Raw genomic sequence first — 16,909 nt, forward strand, 5'->3', positions numbered from 1 at the left:
TCCAGTGTGACACCTAAAATACCCATGAAGGCGGGGCGCCTGCTCGTTTGCCAAAGTGTCACCCAGCTCTGCGCCCGGCCATGTAGAGCCCTCAGCCTGTCCCGCATTCAGAGGTGTGCGGCCTATGATTAAAACTTCGTCCAAGTAGTGCGTTAGCATGTGAGGGAGAGGAGGCCCGGCCTTTGGCGGCCCATTGATGTGAATGTGCCGAAGCGTCGAAAGCCGCACAAGCCACAGAGCAGCCCTTCGGCATGGATTTATCCACGAACCGACTAGCCCTGAGAGCACCCCAAAACCCAGCAAACAAAAGTCATTGGGATGAATGGGCAGCAGAGCGGACTGAATGTCACACTTAGCCATCAGGGCCAGGGCCACATGAGCGGATGAGGAGCTACGAAGCAGTCTAAAAGCGTACTTGACAGAGCTGACCTCCGAATTGATACGCCGTTGCAGAAAGGCCCCTGGGGTGGAAGATTTGTGTATCCTTACAAAGCTTTATCGTCTTCTTGGAACTACTCTAGAGGACACTTTCCGGAGATTGGGCAGGGAGGGATGAGAAGGGCCAGCTACCCTGCCTGCTTGAATTTCTTTGATACAATTTTTTGTTCCAGCCACCCTGGAGCAAGTCCTAGCGGCAGTTCCCGATGGTGGCGCCTTGGAGCCTGCGTAAGGAATTCTAAAACCTTGGTGAATCCATCTAATAGAAATGGCTGCCACCTCCTGGGTAAGCTTGGAGTAGTGGGGCAGAGACCTTCACGGGGCTGACCAGGCGGGTGGGAGTCAGTATCCCTCTGCCTCAGCAGAAGTTTGCTTGAGATTCCCGACCCTCCGTCCCTTTCCTGTTGGGGCTGGTGATGGGCGGAGCACCTGAGACTGGGCAGGATTTCCCTTTGGGCAATTGATCGTGGGTGGGAACCAGCACAGCTCACAGGCATGTCTCAAACTTGCATTTGCTCTGTAGCGCGCTACAGTAAACTCCCAGCACATGGCCTGTGCCTTGAAAAAATGAGGCGTTCTTGTTGGAGGAAGACTGCTGGGACGGCATTGGGCTGCACAAATCACGCCCTATTATGAATAGATGCCAGCGTGTTTTATGCGTGTTGGAGAGCACTTTCACAGAAACTCACTCATCATGCAGCCTATTATGCGGCGGCCTCTCCAGCAATGGCTCTGGCCCTCATTCACGTTGATTATTGTAATTGGGCCAGCAACTGCCCAAGCTCTAAAGCGGATAAGCTGTCGGAAATGAGGCATAGCATATTCACGAGCGGATAGCCAGTTGATGAAGGACCGGTCCAACCCTAGGGGCTGTGAGGCTCTTGGCGGCAGATCCCCCCAGAAGCCGCCTGGAGCAGTCGAGACCACGAAGTCAAAAATATCTCGGCCATAGTAAATCCATCCAATGCTGCGTTCCTTTGACCTTTTTTTGGGAGAGTGCCACCGGGTCCTGGTCACAAACCTTCGCCGTGGACCAGAACCGAATCATGATTCTGTCCCATCTCTGGCAGGGACCCAAGCTAAAGTCACGCCGTTTTGCCAAGGAAGGAGGCAACTTGAGGGAATACCCTCCCGGAAACCCAATAAAACCCCATCCGGGCTTCAGAGTCCTTCATCAGTGACAACTCGCACTGGGCGAGGGTGTCCGCGATGTTTCCGTGAACCCTGTGATGTTTGGTCTTCGCGCTTCGGGACCTGCTGGTGAAGCAGTCCGGTCTTCTTCTTCCTCACCGTCCAGTGCGGGAATTTTAGAGTTCCCTTGTTCCTGGTGGCTGTCAACCTGGTCAGGAATAGGAAAAACCTCCCCTTCCCTACAGAATCCTGCACAGCGCATGTGAGCTAAAGTGGTGGAGAGAGCCGGAATCCGACTGACTGGTCACGCGAACATCGAACTACCACTAAGCTGCTTTTGGACAGCTGCATCGCCGATTTGGCCATGGATTCGCAGTAAGCGTTCCCCATGTGAACTAAAGGGTTGCCGCTATTAACCTTGGGGGGGGCAGCTTCCGCAATGGCTGTTTTTGGCCAGCTGCCATACCGCTGGTGGAGGTGGCAATAAAGGCTTGAGCCTGGCTAACAGCACGCTTAGAGCTCTGCTCTCTTACACTGCTGCTGGGTCTGGGGGCCACCGGCGTCCTTGGTGGTCGCTTGCTGGTGGTGGTGCCATTGGCTGTAACCCTTGGGGCCCCGCTACTGCGTGTTCTATGGATGGGGCTGCCAGGCTCTGCCTGTGCAGCCGCCGCTGTCACAGAGACCCTGGCCTTTTTGGCTGGGGCACCTTTGGATGCCTCCGTGGGTTTTTCCCTATTGGCCCTGGTGGCTCTGCTTGCCCTCTGCTCCTTTGCAGGGGCCTCCACCCCTTTAGCTGCTGTAGGAGCCATACTGCCAGCTGTATGCTGAAAGAAAACCCAGTGCTTAAGGAGAACAGTGGGCCGGACTGGGAAGGGATGGTGGTGTATTAAGTGCCAGCAACCGAGAAGAGTACACCCTAGTAACTAGCCTTGTAAATGCGGCAGGGAAGGATAGGAAAAAAGGAGCAGCAGTATACGTTATGCAATGCTTCTGGCGATGAATTCCCCATCCCAGCAAACTTTATAAAACGACAGTAAACAGCAACAACAGAAAGTGCCTGAAACATGAACCGAGACAAAAAGGGGGTGGGGTGGGGAATTTGGCGCCGGAAGTTGAGGAAAACCGTAGTAGCTCCCTCATGCCACCCCCCCCCCCTTTCCGCTAAGGAATAATGGCTCGCGGCTGCAGCAGGTGGCTAAAAAAATGGGTCAGCTGATCCCCCCTGGGCGGCAAGAATATAAGGCCAACACAGCCAGGTTTTCCCGCCATCCGCTGGCGGAAGAGGGCCGCCCGTTCCGCCTATGGCCGGGCGGGAAGTAGCCGGAATAGCCGCCCGGCCTGCCCCAATTCCGGAAGAAGGCAGCGGTGCAGGGCGCCAGCGGACTTGGGTTGCGGGCTGGCGGAGGCGCCGAGGCCGATGCCGCCGGTTTGAAGCCCGCCCTTAAAAGCCGTGAGGCCGGGCGGAAGGCGCCCGCTACCCAGAAGAAGCGCCATAGGTGCAGCTGGGTTGGCGCAAGAAGGCTTCGCCAGCCATCCTCAGGACCCCACGGAATTCGAAACAGCCCCGCTGGAGTAGCGGGAGCATGGACGGTAGCGGCATGCGGCCAGTCGCCGGACCCCCCCCCCCCCCCCCCCACCGGAAGGCGGGCCGCGGGTGCTGCGAAGGCCGGGCGAGCCGAATTCGGCGGCCATGCCGCCCGACTTACTACCATATATACAAAAGTAGGACGCGATGGCGTGAGACCGGATTTTAATGCAGGCGCCCGCCACAGCCGGGCTTCCGCTTTACCCGAAGAAGCGCCGCGGGGCCAGCGGGGTAGCGAAGATAGCGCCCGCCGGGCCGCCCGGGGAGGTCAGGCGTGTGCAAGTATGCTGGTAGCGAGGCTTCGCTGTAAGAAGCGCAGCCGCTAGAACTCAACCAGAAAAAAGGCAGGCGCTGGTCTTGGCGCGGACCGGCGCCAAGGCATGAGGCCAGCGCCGCCGGGCCCCCCCACCTCACCGGAGGAAGGCCATGGCTCACCGGAGTTCCGCGCTTAGGGCGGTATTGTAGCCGATGGCCAGCGCCGTCCGGGCCTCACCCGAGTGGGCTGCGGGGCCGGGCGGCGGAGCGGCGTATAAGCGAAAGAACGCGGATCCCCACCGCGCAAGGCCCGGCGTAACGGCAAGGGAAAGGAAATGCGCCGTGGTTGGTGAAGAGAAGCCTTTGCCAGGACCGCTTCCAATCCCTGACTGACCTCGGGACCAGGCCTTGGCCAGCGCACAGAGCTGGCGGCAGGAACGAGGCAAGGAGGGGAGGGAATAGTAAAAGGCAAAGCCGCCATTACTTACCTCACAGCAACGTGTTACCGCTTCCCGTGGGTCAACGTGTTTGCTCTGGCAAAATAGGAGGTTTAGAGCAGGACAATGACCCTAAAATAGAAGCTGCCTGGCCCTTCCTCACTCCAGTGCGACGTCCAGGCTTAAGGCCGCCGTCACCTGGCTCCCTGGAGGGCTTTGCCCTACAACGCTGAAGTCCAGAAACCTGCAGCGAAAGCTGTTGGGAGCTCGCTGAGGCAGCAATGAGAGGCGGCAGCCACCTAGGAGGCTGTCCCTTCCCCGCCAGCAATGGCGGCCGCGTTAATTCGCAGCCGCTCTTTAAGGGAGTAAATATTAGTTGACACTTGTATATTTATTTATAAAGGGAAAAGAGTGAACATCACTGTTGGTGGCCACGGATAGAAGGGTCATCGCACCCTTCATGTCCTAAAACTCAGGTATCTAAAAAAAATCTCTACCCATATATTCCCATGGGCCAGATGTAGTCTTTAAGGGTCCCCTTTAAGGGTTTCCCCTGCTGAAAGTGACCCGCCTAGCACTGACAAGGATCCATGCTTTCTCAGTGATTCTTCTATTGTATGGAATGGGTTTCTCAAGAAAGGCAGCACTATTCTTGGAAACCTTTAGGAGGTACTATAAAGTTTATTTTACTCACAAAAGCTTTTGAGTGTAAACTGCAGACATCTTATTACATTCGAGGAGAATTATGAATGTATTGTTTTCAGTTGTGAATTGTAAGCCATCTTGAACCATGGAGGAAAGTGGGATACAAATGTTTCATTAACAAAAAATCTCATAGTCAATATTGTGTAGTTGACACTTTACTCATCAGGCTGATGCTCAGTTGCCAAGAGAAACCAGCATTTGTACTAGCTAGCTTTTTCATTTCTTCCTTTCAAGTAGTATGAAGAACAGATTTGAATCTGAAATCATTTACTCTCCTCCCTACTCTGAAGTAACCCATTATATTAATTTGTAGCCTCCTACTGCCCTGTCTCTATCTTTGAAGGAAGAAGTCTTACCCAGCAGTCTTCAGTGGAAGCATTTGCAGATATGAAAATAAAGTATTACAAGCAGAGTTTATTTATAAGCTTGCTAATGTTACATGGCAGTATTCTTTATGCTTATTTTAGAGAACAGTAAAAAGAAATCAAAGAAACTAAAATTAAAAAGGAGTCACCGAGTAGAACCAGTCAATACTGAAGACACAGTTTCCCCAAATACTACACCAGTAGCACCTCTTGCACCAGGTGAGTAACACATTAGTGAACTATAATTATTGGTGCATCAGTTTGTGAATGCTGTGTGAAGTGATTTTATCTACTTATTTAACTTAAGTTAACAGCAGTTGATATAGCTTCTCAGGTTTCCTCTGATAAAATGTAGATCTAGGATGAAGGTGAAGGAACATGAAAACCAAGTACCGTATATACTCGCGTATAAGTCGAGTTTTCAGCCCTTTTTTAAGGCTGAAAAATGCTCCCTTGACTTAAATGCGTGAGTCAGGGTGAGGTCAGCCCTTCCGCCTTTCCCATCCTGCTCACCTTTGCGTGTGCAGAAGTCCCCCTCCCAGGAATCGCCAGTATTTGCCTAGGAACATCCTGGGCACAACCATTCCAGTCACGTGGGGAGCGCCAAATTGTCCCCACACACAGACTGAAGTATTCCAGCCTTCCAGCCTAAACTTTCATTGGCATCAGGCTGCCTCAAACTTCCTGGTTTGTCTTTTTGACCTTCCTCTCACTCCCAACTCTGCTCATGTTGTGCCTTGGCCCCGCCTACACAGTTGCTCTGTTGGCCACTAGCTAGAGAAATAGTGGCGACTCAAGTCCCAGGCTGGTAAGTTATGGGAAATGTTTTTGTGAGGGTGAGGGGTGTATTGTGAGAGTTACATGGATACACTAGTGTGGGAAATGTTTGCTTAAAGTGAGCTGGCTTAGTTTTCCTTCATTTTCTTCTCCCTCCTTTCCACTCAACCGCATTCATGTGCAGCCTTACTCCATAGTAGCCCCGGTGAGCTGCACAAGGCGTATGCAGTAAGGCTGCCCATGGAAGCCCCGTTGAGATACAGTTCGTCCATCCCGTTACGGTGTTGCTGCTAATAAGAAGGGTGGGAAGCTTTAAAACTATTTGTTTGCAGCACTGGAAGGTTAAAAACTGTTGGAGCTGTTTGCTAGAGAGGCTGAGCAGGAAGGGAGGGGGTGGGAAAGGGTAAACAAGGGGAGTTTGCTTAGTCTTAGAGAAAAAGAGCAAGAAGGGCTTCAGATATACAGCCCATGAGCTGACTTTAGTTTTCCTTCATTTTCTTCTCCCTCCTTATTGTTCTTGTAGTTTACTGTTTTTCTTTGAAATAAATATAAATATTCAAAAACATTTAACATATTGAAGCCCCAATTAATGTAATTTTATTGGTATCTATTTTTTATTTTTGAAATTTACCAGTTGCTGCTGCATTTCCCACCCTCGACTTATACACGAGTCAATAAGTTTTCCCAGTTTTTGTAGTAAAATTAGGTGCCTCGACTTATACTCAGGTTGACTTATCCACAAGTATATACGGTATGTGTTAACTGCTTTTTCTGGGCAGTTCATTTGCAGCACATTATTCCTGTGTACCATATATTTATTGCTTTATAGATATTTTTATGGAGAAACATCCTAACTTGAATGGTAAAACCTGTGAACTTAATCCTTGTTCTGCCCAATAAGTAACTCATATCACTTGTTAATATTAGCAAACAAGAAACTATTTTCTGATAGTTACAAATACCATCTTATGAACCCTTATCAGTACAAGGGATTGCCAGTAGATGGCAAAATTAGCTTCCCAGTTATGTACATTCAGAAGTACTTTGTACGTGCAAACAAGAATCTCTAGATTGGTTTCTTCTGCTGGACAAAATTTGTGTAGATACAGGGGGGAAAAGTACTGAAATCAAAGCACTGCTATCATATCAATACTTATGTGAAAATACATCTGCAAGGTAATTGAGGTTCACTCTCAAGTTTATGCGCTGGAAATCCTATTCACATTTACTTCGAAGTAGGTTTTAATTAAAATTATTAATTATGCCTAAAAAGTACTACAAGTAGGGTTGTCAACATCCAAATGGGTCCTGGAGTTCTCCCAGAATTGCAACTGATCTATAGACTACAGAGATCTGGAGAATTTTATCTGCTTTGGAGAGTGGACTGTGTCATGGTATATGCCGTACTTCCCAGTCTCTCCAGGAACCTCCAATCCCAGAGTTGGCAATCTTAGCTACAAGTCTTATTTTTAAATCCCCTGCCAAATTGTTCCAATGGCAACATAACTGAGGGCAGGTGAAATATGTTTATAATATTAGGGATTCTGTCGAGAATGAATAGTTCTCTCTCTATGTCAAATAGGTGTCTGGATCAATCAGATGTCAGGAATGTTCCTGAAATGCCCTCAGTCGTGCCGGCTTCCTCCTGGATACCAGTGCAGTACAACAGAGTAGAAACAATACAACAGATTGTTGATATATACCACCTCTGATCTGCTAATCAGATGTCTGTGGCAAACCGTTTCTGTCTGCAAGGTTTTTCTGTAGACAGAAAGTTGGTCTACACAGACCTTTGATTTAATACACAGTTTTCAAGTTTTATCCTTCCCTTGTAGTTTACTTGCAAATGGAACTGTAGGTTTGATTGGTGGTGAACGTTTTCTTGTTATATTTTCATCACACAGATGAATGTGCTCATCTCTTAATTCCTGTTCAACAGTGTAGTGATGGTCTTTGATATTTCTGTTTTCAATAGTTGGCTGGGAAACCCCTAAAATTAACAGAATTCGAAAACTTGAGCCTCTTGGTGAAACACGTCATAATGGTAATTTTAAAGGAGATTCACAATTTGTTGTTTGTCCTCATAAACCCATTTCATTTTGCACGTTAGCATTTTGCACGTTAGCATCCTTTCATTGCATCTAAATTTGAGCTGCTTTATGATTTTATTTTCAATTTTTGGAAAGATGCACTTTTTCCTAGCTTTTTTTATATTTGTGGCAAAAGTATTGCTTATAAACTATTCACTTAATTCTTTTATTCAGGACAGATTATTGCTCAGTGGTGCCTACCTATATTTAAAAAAAATTAATTCAGTAAGCTGTCCCATTATGTATAATATTAAAAATGTCACATGATGCAGTTCAGAGGAAAAACAGAAATCAGGGGCATATATCATTAGCTACAAGTAACTGTTATATAAACTTCTAAATTCTATAAGACAGAAGGCTGGTTTTTTTGTTTTGTTTTAAATCTTAATTAGAAAAGCAAAGGAAATTTTGCATGCATGGTCCAGAATATGTAGGAGCAATTGATTAGCTCAAAAAGTGAACATATATAGATCTCCCTAAGCCTGAATAATGTAAAATAGCATTTGTTTCTAAACCTTTTTAAATTACATAAATTGAGAAGAGAATCTAAACCTTTTTAACAGTTAATGAAGGGATCCCATTTAATGATTGATCTTAAAATATAGTTGGCTTCTGATTTATAACACCGAGTTATCTTAGCTGAGTTCTTGAAATTAATGCATAGCTATTTGAGGGAATTATTTCATGGATCTTTGCCAAAGATCCAATGCTATTGTCTATAGCATGCTAATAATATTATAAACATTCCTGTTGAATAGTGTTTCAGTGGGAGAAGCACATGTCAGCAGTAGAATGTATATTGGGCATTAACAGGGGTCCAGGTTCATTTCCTAGCATCTCCAGTTAAAGGATCTTTAGCAGCAACATCCTTTCATAGAGGATTAAGTGGATCAGTGGTATAAGGCACCTTGGTAGTATTTTTTCAAACAGTAGTTTCTTATGAACATTTGTGATGGTAAGCACAAATGTTATGCATTGTAATGCAGCAATGGTTTGATATGCTTTAAAATGCATTTGTATAATAAAGTCCACCTTTGTTTTTAAGGTGTGTAAACAGAAGAAGGCAAGAAAAATGACAGAATAAAAAAGGTAGGGAGGAGAGGAAAGGGCTCATGCTTTCTTGATTACATTTGCTTTGCTCAAAATGAGGCAGCTGGCTTAGTGGCTGGAGCATGGGAATGGGAATCAAGAAATGTATATCCTTAGGCATGATGCCTGTCCCCACCAATGCAAAGTTGGGACATGAGTTATTTATCTGGATGGTAGGTGATATCTCAGGTCGGTCCCAAAGGGATAACACTAACTCATCTTTCATAGAGTTCCTTGTGTTCTTGTTGAAAACCACTAAATCTTGGAACTGAAATAATGTAATTGAATTCACATGTCTGTCAAGGGTTTACTGGGCCACTGAGTGCAGTTTAGGATCAACTGCGATAAAGTGCAGTTGCAAGAATTTACTGGCCTCTTCAGGAGCTCCAATTTCCCTACCATGTGAGTGCTTGCTTTTTTCCAAAAATATTTGGCACACTGACTAAATTTATTATGGCAACTCTATAGCATTATTCTGTGATACAAAATGAATAACTATTCATCAATTTACTTACTGGTATTCCACATTTGTATCCTTGTTTAATGGTAGGCATACATTTAATGCTATACATGAAATTGGGTAGCAGATATTTATGAAAATTCTTACATTCCTGCATAGGTCAAACTTTTTTTCGCTTTTCTTAGCTGGAATCTTTTCAAGCAGTATCTAAATGAATCTGTTATATTTACAGAAATATAAAATTTCCTAGTATCTCAAGAAAATATAAAATTTCCTAGCAACTCAAGAAAAGTACATGTTTCATATTGACCAACCAATCTTTAAACTAAAAGAACAGGTTAAAAGATGGGAGAAGCATCTTTCTTATCTGTCCTAACTGATCCAATCAGTTGCAGTTTCTAAATCCATTAGTTTCCTGAGAACATTAAACAATTCTAAGCATAATTACACCTTTCTAACCCTGTTGACTTTCATAGACAAGGAACTATTAACTCATTTTCGGATTGCACTATTGGTTTCCCAAACAGTAGTTTTACATTCTCTATTGTTCTTGGAAGGCATAGGATAGTGTCATTTGACACTTTCTATCTCCAAGCAAACTTTCGTTGTAACAGAAAAAAGATCTTGATGCTTATAGCTAACAGAATTCTGGAAGATTCTGTTGAAAATACTAGAAACATCTGGCTTTAAGTCATATTCAGGACAGCAAGGTCAGAAGTTCACTCACCTTTAAAATTAAATATAAATATATGAAGATCAGATGTAAAATAAATCCATGTCTTTAGTGCTACAATGGAGGCTGTTTTTAGTACCACTGAGTCAAAAATATCCTAAATGCTGCTTGCATTCACTTTTCCTGTTCCTTCTGAGTAAACAAGCCAGCTTTTTATTTGTTTTCTAATTTTGCATGTACTAAACCTGCATGTTGTTATAGCACTATAAAAAAGTGTTTGAGTTAAGAAGGATGTTTCCATTCTCTCCTGGCATGTTTGGAAACTTGAGACAGATGGTCGTATTTTTTTCCTCAGATCCTGTTTATTACAGCATTGTCTAAAATGTTGCCCAAATATCTGATTCCAAAGAGAACAAACATACCAGCAGCATGGAAACACACAGATACCCAGTGTGTTCATGTTACAGTGCAATCTTAAGCAGTGAATGGATTTAGAAGTGTGTACTTCTGTTTAGGATTGCACTGGAAGTTAATTGCTACTTTTCATTTTGTTCTCCATTGTTGGCTGGGAGTCTTTGGAAAAAATGGTTGCTATGCAGTGATCTCTGAGATTCTCCCTTTCTAGTATTATTTCTTGTAGACTGCTTGTAGAAGCAGAAAGCAATGACAGCAACAGTGTGGTTATTTGTGTGTACAAGGAATAAAATGGAAACAGTAATCTATTTGGATTGAGTTTTTTTCTTTTTCCATATTACTTTTGATTTTACATCCTTACAACTAATTTTATCTTATGATTACCATTTTTATAATTCTATAGAGTGTTATAATTATCTGCTGAGATAGTCAATCATAAAGGCATCAATGGGTCTATTCCAACTATGTGCCTTTGTGCCTGTGATCTTGTATATGTAGGCTGAACTTTTGCTAATTTGAAATCCTAGAACTACTTCAGATGTTACCAATTACCTTCTGCACATCACAGTGATGACCATCAGAAAAAAATAGTGAATGTAAAAAACTAATAAAACAAAGAAATTTGTTCCTTAGGCCAAATATGACTTGGTTTGTGAGTCCATACTAGACAGGGGAAACTGCAATATCAGATAGAGCCCAAAGTTTCCTCACATTTTGTTAATTATATACATTATTAGTCTGTTCTTAGAATTGGTAACCAATGATATAAAATATATTAACACTGGGTGTTTTTGGTGTGTCTATGTGTCTGCGTTAGATTTCTACGGGAAGCCCCTGCCTCCGCTGACAGTACGGCAAAGACCGAACAGTGATTCCCATGATGTCATTTCTTAACAAGGAGTCATGCAGCAGCTTTAAAACAAAGCCTGCAGTGTGGAAAAGTGAAACCCAGATTCAGTATCATTTTCTAAAATGATGAAAACAATGCTATTCTTAAAAATTGCTGGGAAAGACACTAAGAGTGCCTTGGAATTGCAGCAGTAAGAATAGTGTTGATGAATTCAACTATCTTGATTCACCAGCTCATCTTCAAGAGTTTATGTGGACTAAGAAAATGTTTATTAATAGAACTATTGATAAGTTCCTGAATTTTTTCTGTGCCGGAACAGAAAAACTGTAGCTCTGAAGACCTTTCCAAGACCAACATGTGCACCTACAATGACTGTTTCTGGTTATGCTTAGCAACCAGTATTTCTACATTTAATATTTCAGAGATTTATTTGGAAGGCTTGTGCAAATGAAAAGTATGAACTATACATTTCAACTATTTTTATATTTTTTATAGGAGGTTTGGAAATTTGGGTTAACAGAACTATTTTGAAATATTGAGGTTCATACTTAATTTTCACAAGCAAAACATACTTCTGAATGTCATTTTTTTTCTTTGCAACTGCAGTACAGTTTGCCTATGCTTCACAAGTTGCCCTTGCTGTTGCTGTGTTGATATTGTCTATCGTCATGATCAGCCAGAGGAACTGCATGCTCGAATGAGTGCTGCAGTTGTTTTTACTCAAGCTGAAAAGCTTATTCCAGAAGCTGGTGCTACATACAGTGAACCCATGCCAGTCACTGGGATCACACCAATCATATGTTCCGAAGATGAGCAGGAAGACTGAATCCCTACCCCTTGTTCTAACTTCTGGATGGCTGATGATTAGAATAATTCCAAACAATCTGGGATGCCGTGCACTTAGTCGCAGTTTCTGAAGTGGGCTTTTCCATGGGGGTGGGGGGCGGGGACAGACAACAAGCATTGCACGCATTAATAGGATGTGCATTTCCTCTTGTCAAATTGGGGTGACTTGTCTCTTGATCTCCTGATAAATGAGACTATATGTAAAATTATGATGGTTTTGCTCGTGGAATATGTTGTAACCTCAAAATAATTTTCTGTCCAAAGACCTAAAATGGCAAGCGACTAAAATTGGAAGCAATTAGCCCTTCCTCGATTAGGTTATATCTGTTTCCTGTAATGCTGACCCAACTTTTTTGCAGCTCATTATACTTTCTTGCTCACATTCAGAGCTCTACTGTGCGCGTATCTGTGTAGGTCAGCTTTGTATAAGCGTGTGGGCACATATGTGGTCTTGGCACTAAAGTGATTGAGAATGCTTTTGGTTATGCTGGAGCTGAAATGTGTACATCAAAGCACTCTAAAAATTTAGATGGTGCCCTGTCCAGTGTGGCCGTCTTTAACAAACTGAGAATGGCATAGAAGTACAGAAATATTTATTTGTTCTGTATGCATGGATCCTATTTGAAATTAACTCCTGCATCATAAATAAAACTGGCACAATTGAAATATTAAGATCTGTTATTAAGTTCTGTGACTTCACACTTTTTGTGTACAAACAGTAATATTAAAATTTATCCAAAATATTATATTTAATAGAACATTGTGGTCAAATAGTTTTGAATTCAAAGCTGGCTATTTCCCCTTTTTTTCCGAGCATGTATGTCGAAAACTGATGTAAACGTTAATTAGTACCACAATCATTTTAAAAGTACTGTGAATTTTAGTTTAGGAAAAAATAAGCCAAAATGACCCATAAGATGGTTCAAAGACTAGTCCAAGGCTTTCTGTTTTGGGAAACAATCTTTTAATGGAGCTTGATAGTTTCAGCCCTTTCACTGAAAGATATTTTTCTGCCAGTTCTTTCCCCTATTAACATGCATTACAATTCAAAGGATTTTCTGGGAACACAAAAGGAAAAAAACCCAGCCTTTTAAATATACAACATGTGTGCTCCATGTATTTGTTTATGACTGTTAAATATATGTTTGCTTTGGGCCCAAACTAATTTTTTGTGTATTAATGTAATGAACTGTTTTATTGTTTTTCCTTATGACTGTATTATTTGTTGAATGTCAAATCTAAACGTTTTATGCCTGCAGTAAAAATAAATATGAAATAAAGTCTTAATGCAATTTTTAAGGGCCAGTGGGATCTTACCCAGAGTCTGATTGAAGATGGATGAAATGAATACATGGTTTAGATATAGCAGTAGTGAGAAAATCATGTCCTGCCATGTGCAGTCATCTGGCATGAAATATCCACTCCAGTCTTCCATCTATTTTTCTATATTCATTTATGTACTATTCCAGGATAGATACTGATTCCTTATCTCCCTACTTTTATACATCTTCACCCTAGGCATCTGGCTACATACCCCTTTCCTGTCTCTCTTGCTCTTTCTCACAGACACAGGATACGCTCTTAATAATGGCAGTGTCGTGGAATATTAATTGATGTTTGTAATCTATTTTATCTAAGTATAGTTCCATTAACAAACATACCTCCTGGGAAGAAAGCCTGAAAGAGGAGTGGAACCATTTAATGACTAAGGAAAGACCTGGTGCTTACCAGTCTTCTTGCTGCTCTAGTGGAAGGCCCTTTCATTTGACCATTGGCCATGTCCACTGTCTGAAAATCCACTGGCACCATGACACCGGGAATGATGTTTGGGGACCCTGCTCCAAGTGAACCTGCATAGTGTTATGTGATAAAATAGTTATGAGAGCAAGACCCAGAGTTGGAAATGGTACAGCAAATAACCATACTGGATACAATTGGAATCCTATACCTTACTGCATTTCTACTCCATTCCATCTATTGTAGAGCTACTCTATGATAGTACCTACGCCTCTTGTGCTAAGTGCTTCTTGGTTCCTTGAAAGATATTGCTCATGTCAAGGCCTAGCAGCAGCAGTGGAGGACTGCATCTGCAATGGACAAAGAGGAGTGCAAGCAGAAATAAGTTACATAAACCAATCCTTTATGATTTTATTTATTTTATTATATTTCTATGCCGCCCTTCCTCTTACTGGCTTAGGGTGGCTTACATCATGTAAAATACAATAAATACAGTTCATTAAAAATTTAACAACATTAGCACAACACTCTAAAATCGATGTTGAATAAGATATGTTAATGAGGGGAGACCAAAAGTTGGTAGAGATTATTCATTGTACCGTTTCCCCCTCGAACAGAAGTCTGGTGGAACAGTTTGTCTTGCAGCTCTGTCTGGTGGAATTGAATCAAATCCTGCATGGCACTGGTCTCCTGAGACACTCCACCAGACTGGGCCCAGGACCAAGAATGCCCTGGCCTGGGTGATGCTAACTGCACCTCTTTCAGGCCAGGGATCACTAGTCAGTTATTTGCAGAATGGAGCACTCACTGGAAGATGTAACAGGAGCCAAAGGACACGGGTATAATCTTTAAACAGTATGAAGTACTATTGTTCCATTTGTTTCTTGTAGAGTTCAATCTACCATTTTTTTGGCAGATGTTTGCTCATTTTGTTACTTTAAGTAGTAGCACTATTTGCATAGCATGTCCCTCAGAACTGTACTGTTTTCTTCAAAGCTACCAAGGTATACTGAATCCCCGTTGCAATGGAATCAGTAACATTGGTAATGCAATATCTTTTATTTGGACTAGCTAAAACAAGAAGTAGTGATCAAGCTTTTAGATTTTTTGATAACATAGCGGATAGGCCTTTAAGATGCCTTCCTTAACTAGAAGAGAGAAAAATCACCAAACTGGTCCATTGAGCAAGATGACTCCAGGTTGCTGCAGGAAGATACATCTTGGAATACTTTCCTAAATAAAGCAAGTTTAAAATGCATGCATCAAGAAGAGCAGTTCAACCCTATCTGCTGAGAGCCAGAACGGCTAATGGTTAAGTGCAGGTGAACTCTAATATGGAGAACCAGGTTTGATTCTCCACTACACCGAATGAGCTGCAGAGTCTTCTGCTGAACCAGATTCGTGCCCCCACTCCTCCATTCCTGTTGGTTACCCTTGGGGTAGTCACAGTTTCTCTCAGCCCCATCTATCTAATAAGGCGCATGTGTCAAACTCACAGCCTGGGCCACATCCAGCCCTTCATACAATTCTAACCGGCCTGTGGATACTAACACACACTTAAAATCCCATTGCCTGGCCCCAGTCCCAGACGCCGTTTGGTGGGTGTGCTCAGGAGCCTGTTGTGCATTTTGAAAAGCAGGAAGAACGTATTTGCATACAAAATTTGCAAGCACCACTCACTCCTCCCCAAATGAGCAAACCCAAAAGGGGGAGAAAAGTCATCTCCTTGCAAGAGAGCTGGCCCATTGCAAACACACGCCCCCCAGCCCTGGCTCCTTTGAATCTAATCCTTACAAAAAAGGGGGCCAGTCTGCCCATGAGTTACAGCTCTCCAAGCCAAACAAAGGGTGAGCCCTCCTCTTCCCCCCCACCCAAATTGGCAAACTCCCCGCCTCTGAGTCCGCTGGCATCTCTTTGCAGGCAGAAGTTGCTGTGTCTTTTTTTACCCCACTCCGCCTGAGTTTCCTGGTGCTTTGCATGAATTTTTTGCAAGAGCCGCCCCATCTCTTGGTCATGCGTTTGGTAAGGCAACCGAGCAGGAGGGGCGGATGGGAGGTCCAGATTTAGCTTTGCACCAAGGGAGTCCTGCTCTGATTTCTGTGCATCCTGCAGGGTAGGCTGCCATGTGGGATGAACAGAAGCTGCTGCAAAATGAGGACGGAAGCCTCCTGGCTTACATTGCAAGGCTATTGCAAGGTGGGAAAACGCGTTGCCAGCTCCCGACTGGAGATATGAGGTTGAGAATGGGGAGGAACTTTAGCAGCCACTATCTGGTGTAGCCCCCCCCCCCCTTGGGGAAATGTATCTGTCTTGCCTGGAGATCAGTTGTAATTCTGGGAGATCTCCTGGCCTCACCTGGAGGTAGGCCTGAAGCAGAGGTGTAGCTGGGCAAAGCTGCACCCAGGGTGGGCTCCGCATTTTCAGCCCCCCCCATGGGTCCTCCGTCCCCCTGTTGCACCCAGTACCCCCTGCATCACCGCTTACCTTATCCTGCAGGTATGATGGTGCGTGGGGGTGGCTGTTGCGTGGGACCCACAGGGGAGGGGGCAGAAAACGAGGAGGCCACCATCCCCCCTCTGCCCCATGGAGCAGCAGGCAGCTGCCTTCTCTGTCCGGCAGAGGTTTGCAGGGCACCACTGCCACCCCTCTCGGCCCAATGGAGTAGCAGGCGGCTACCTTCTCCGTGGGGCAGAGGGGTTTGTATGCCCGGTGCTGCTGGCTCAAGCAGTGCGAGAGCTGGCAGCACTAGGTAGGCTGCTGCCGCCATAGTTTCTCCTCTGCCCAATGGAGCAAGCGGCCGCCTTCTTCGTGGGGCAGAGGGGGTTTGCAATCCTGGCGCTGCCGGCTCGCATGGCATGAGAGCTGGCAGCCTCAGGCAGGCTGCCGCCGCCGCCGCCCCCTCTCTGCCCAATGGAGCAGGTGGCTACCTTCTCTGTGGGGCAGAGGCGGTTTCTATGCCCGGTGCTGCTGGCTCGCGCAATGTGAGAGCTGGCAGCACTAGGTAGGCTGCTGCCGCCACTGTCTCTTCTCTGCCCAATGGAGCAAGCGGCCTCCTTC

The 16,909-nt window shown here is 44.6% G+C and overlaps 1 protein-coding gene across 1 annotated transcript; it reads left to right on the forward strand.

The window, feature by feature from the left end:
• Positions 1-3,622: 3,622 nt before the first annotated feature.
• LOC125431288 (ADP-ribosylation factor-like protein 13B) lies at positions 3,623-13,407 on the forward strand. The gene is made up of 4 exons (XM_048494053.1): positions 3,623-3,758; positions 5,019-5,135; positions 7,669-7,737; positions 11,237-13,407. Exons 1-4 carry the CDS (start codon positions 3,623-3,625, stop codon positions 11,311-11,313), a joined length of 399 nt encoding a protein of 132 aa, XP_048350010.1. The 3' UTR covers positions 11,314-13,407.
• The last annotated feature ends 3,502 nt before the right edge of the window (positions 13,408-16,909 follow it).

Source organism: Sphaerodactylus townsendi, linkage group LG04, assembly GCF_021028975.2.
Source record: "Sphaerodactylus townsendi isolate TG3544 linkage group LG04, MPM_Stown_v2.3, whole genome shotgun sequence".
NCBI lineage: Eukaryota > Metazoa > Chordata > Lepidosauria > Squamata > Sphaerodactylidae > Sphaerodactylus > Sphaerodactylus townsendi.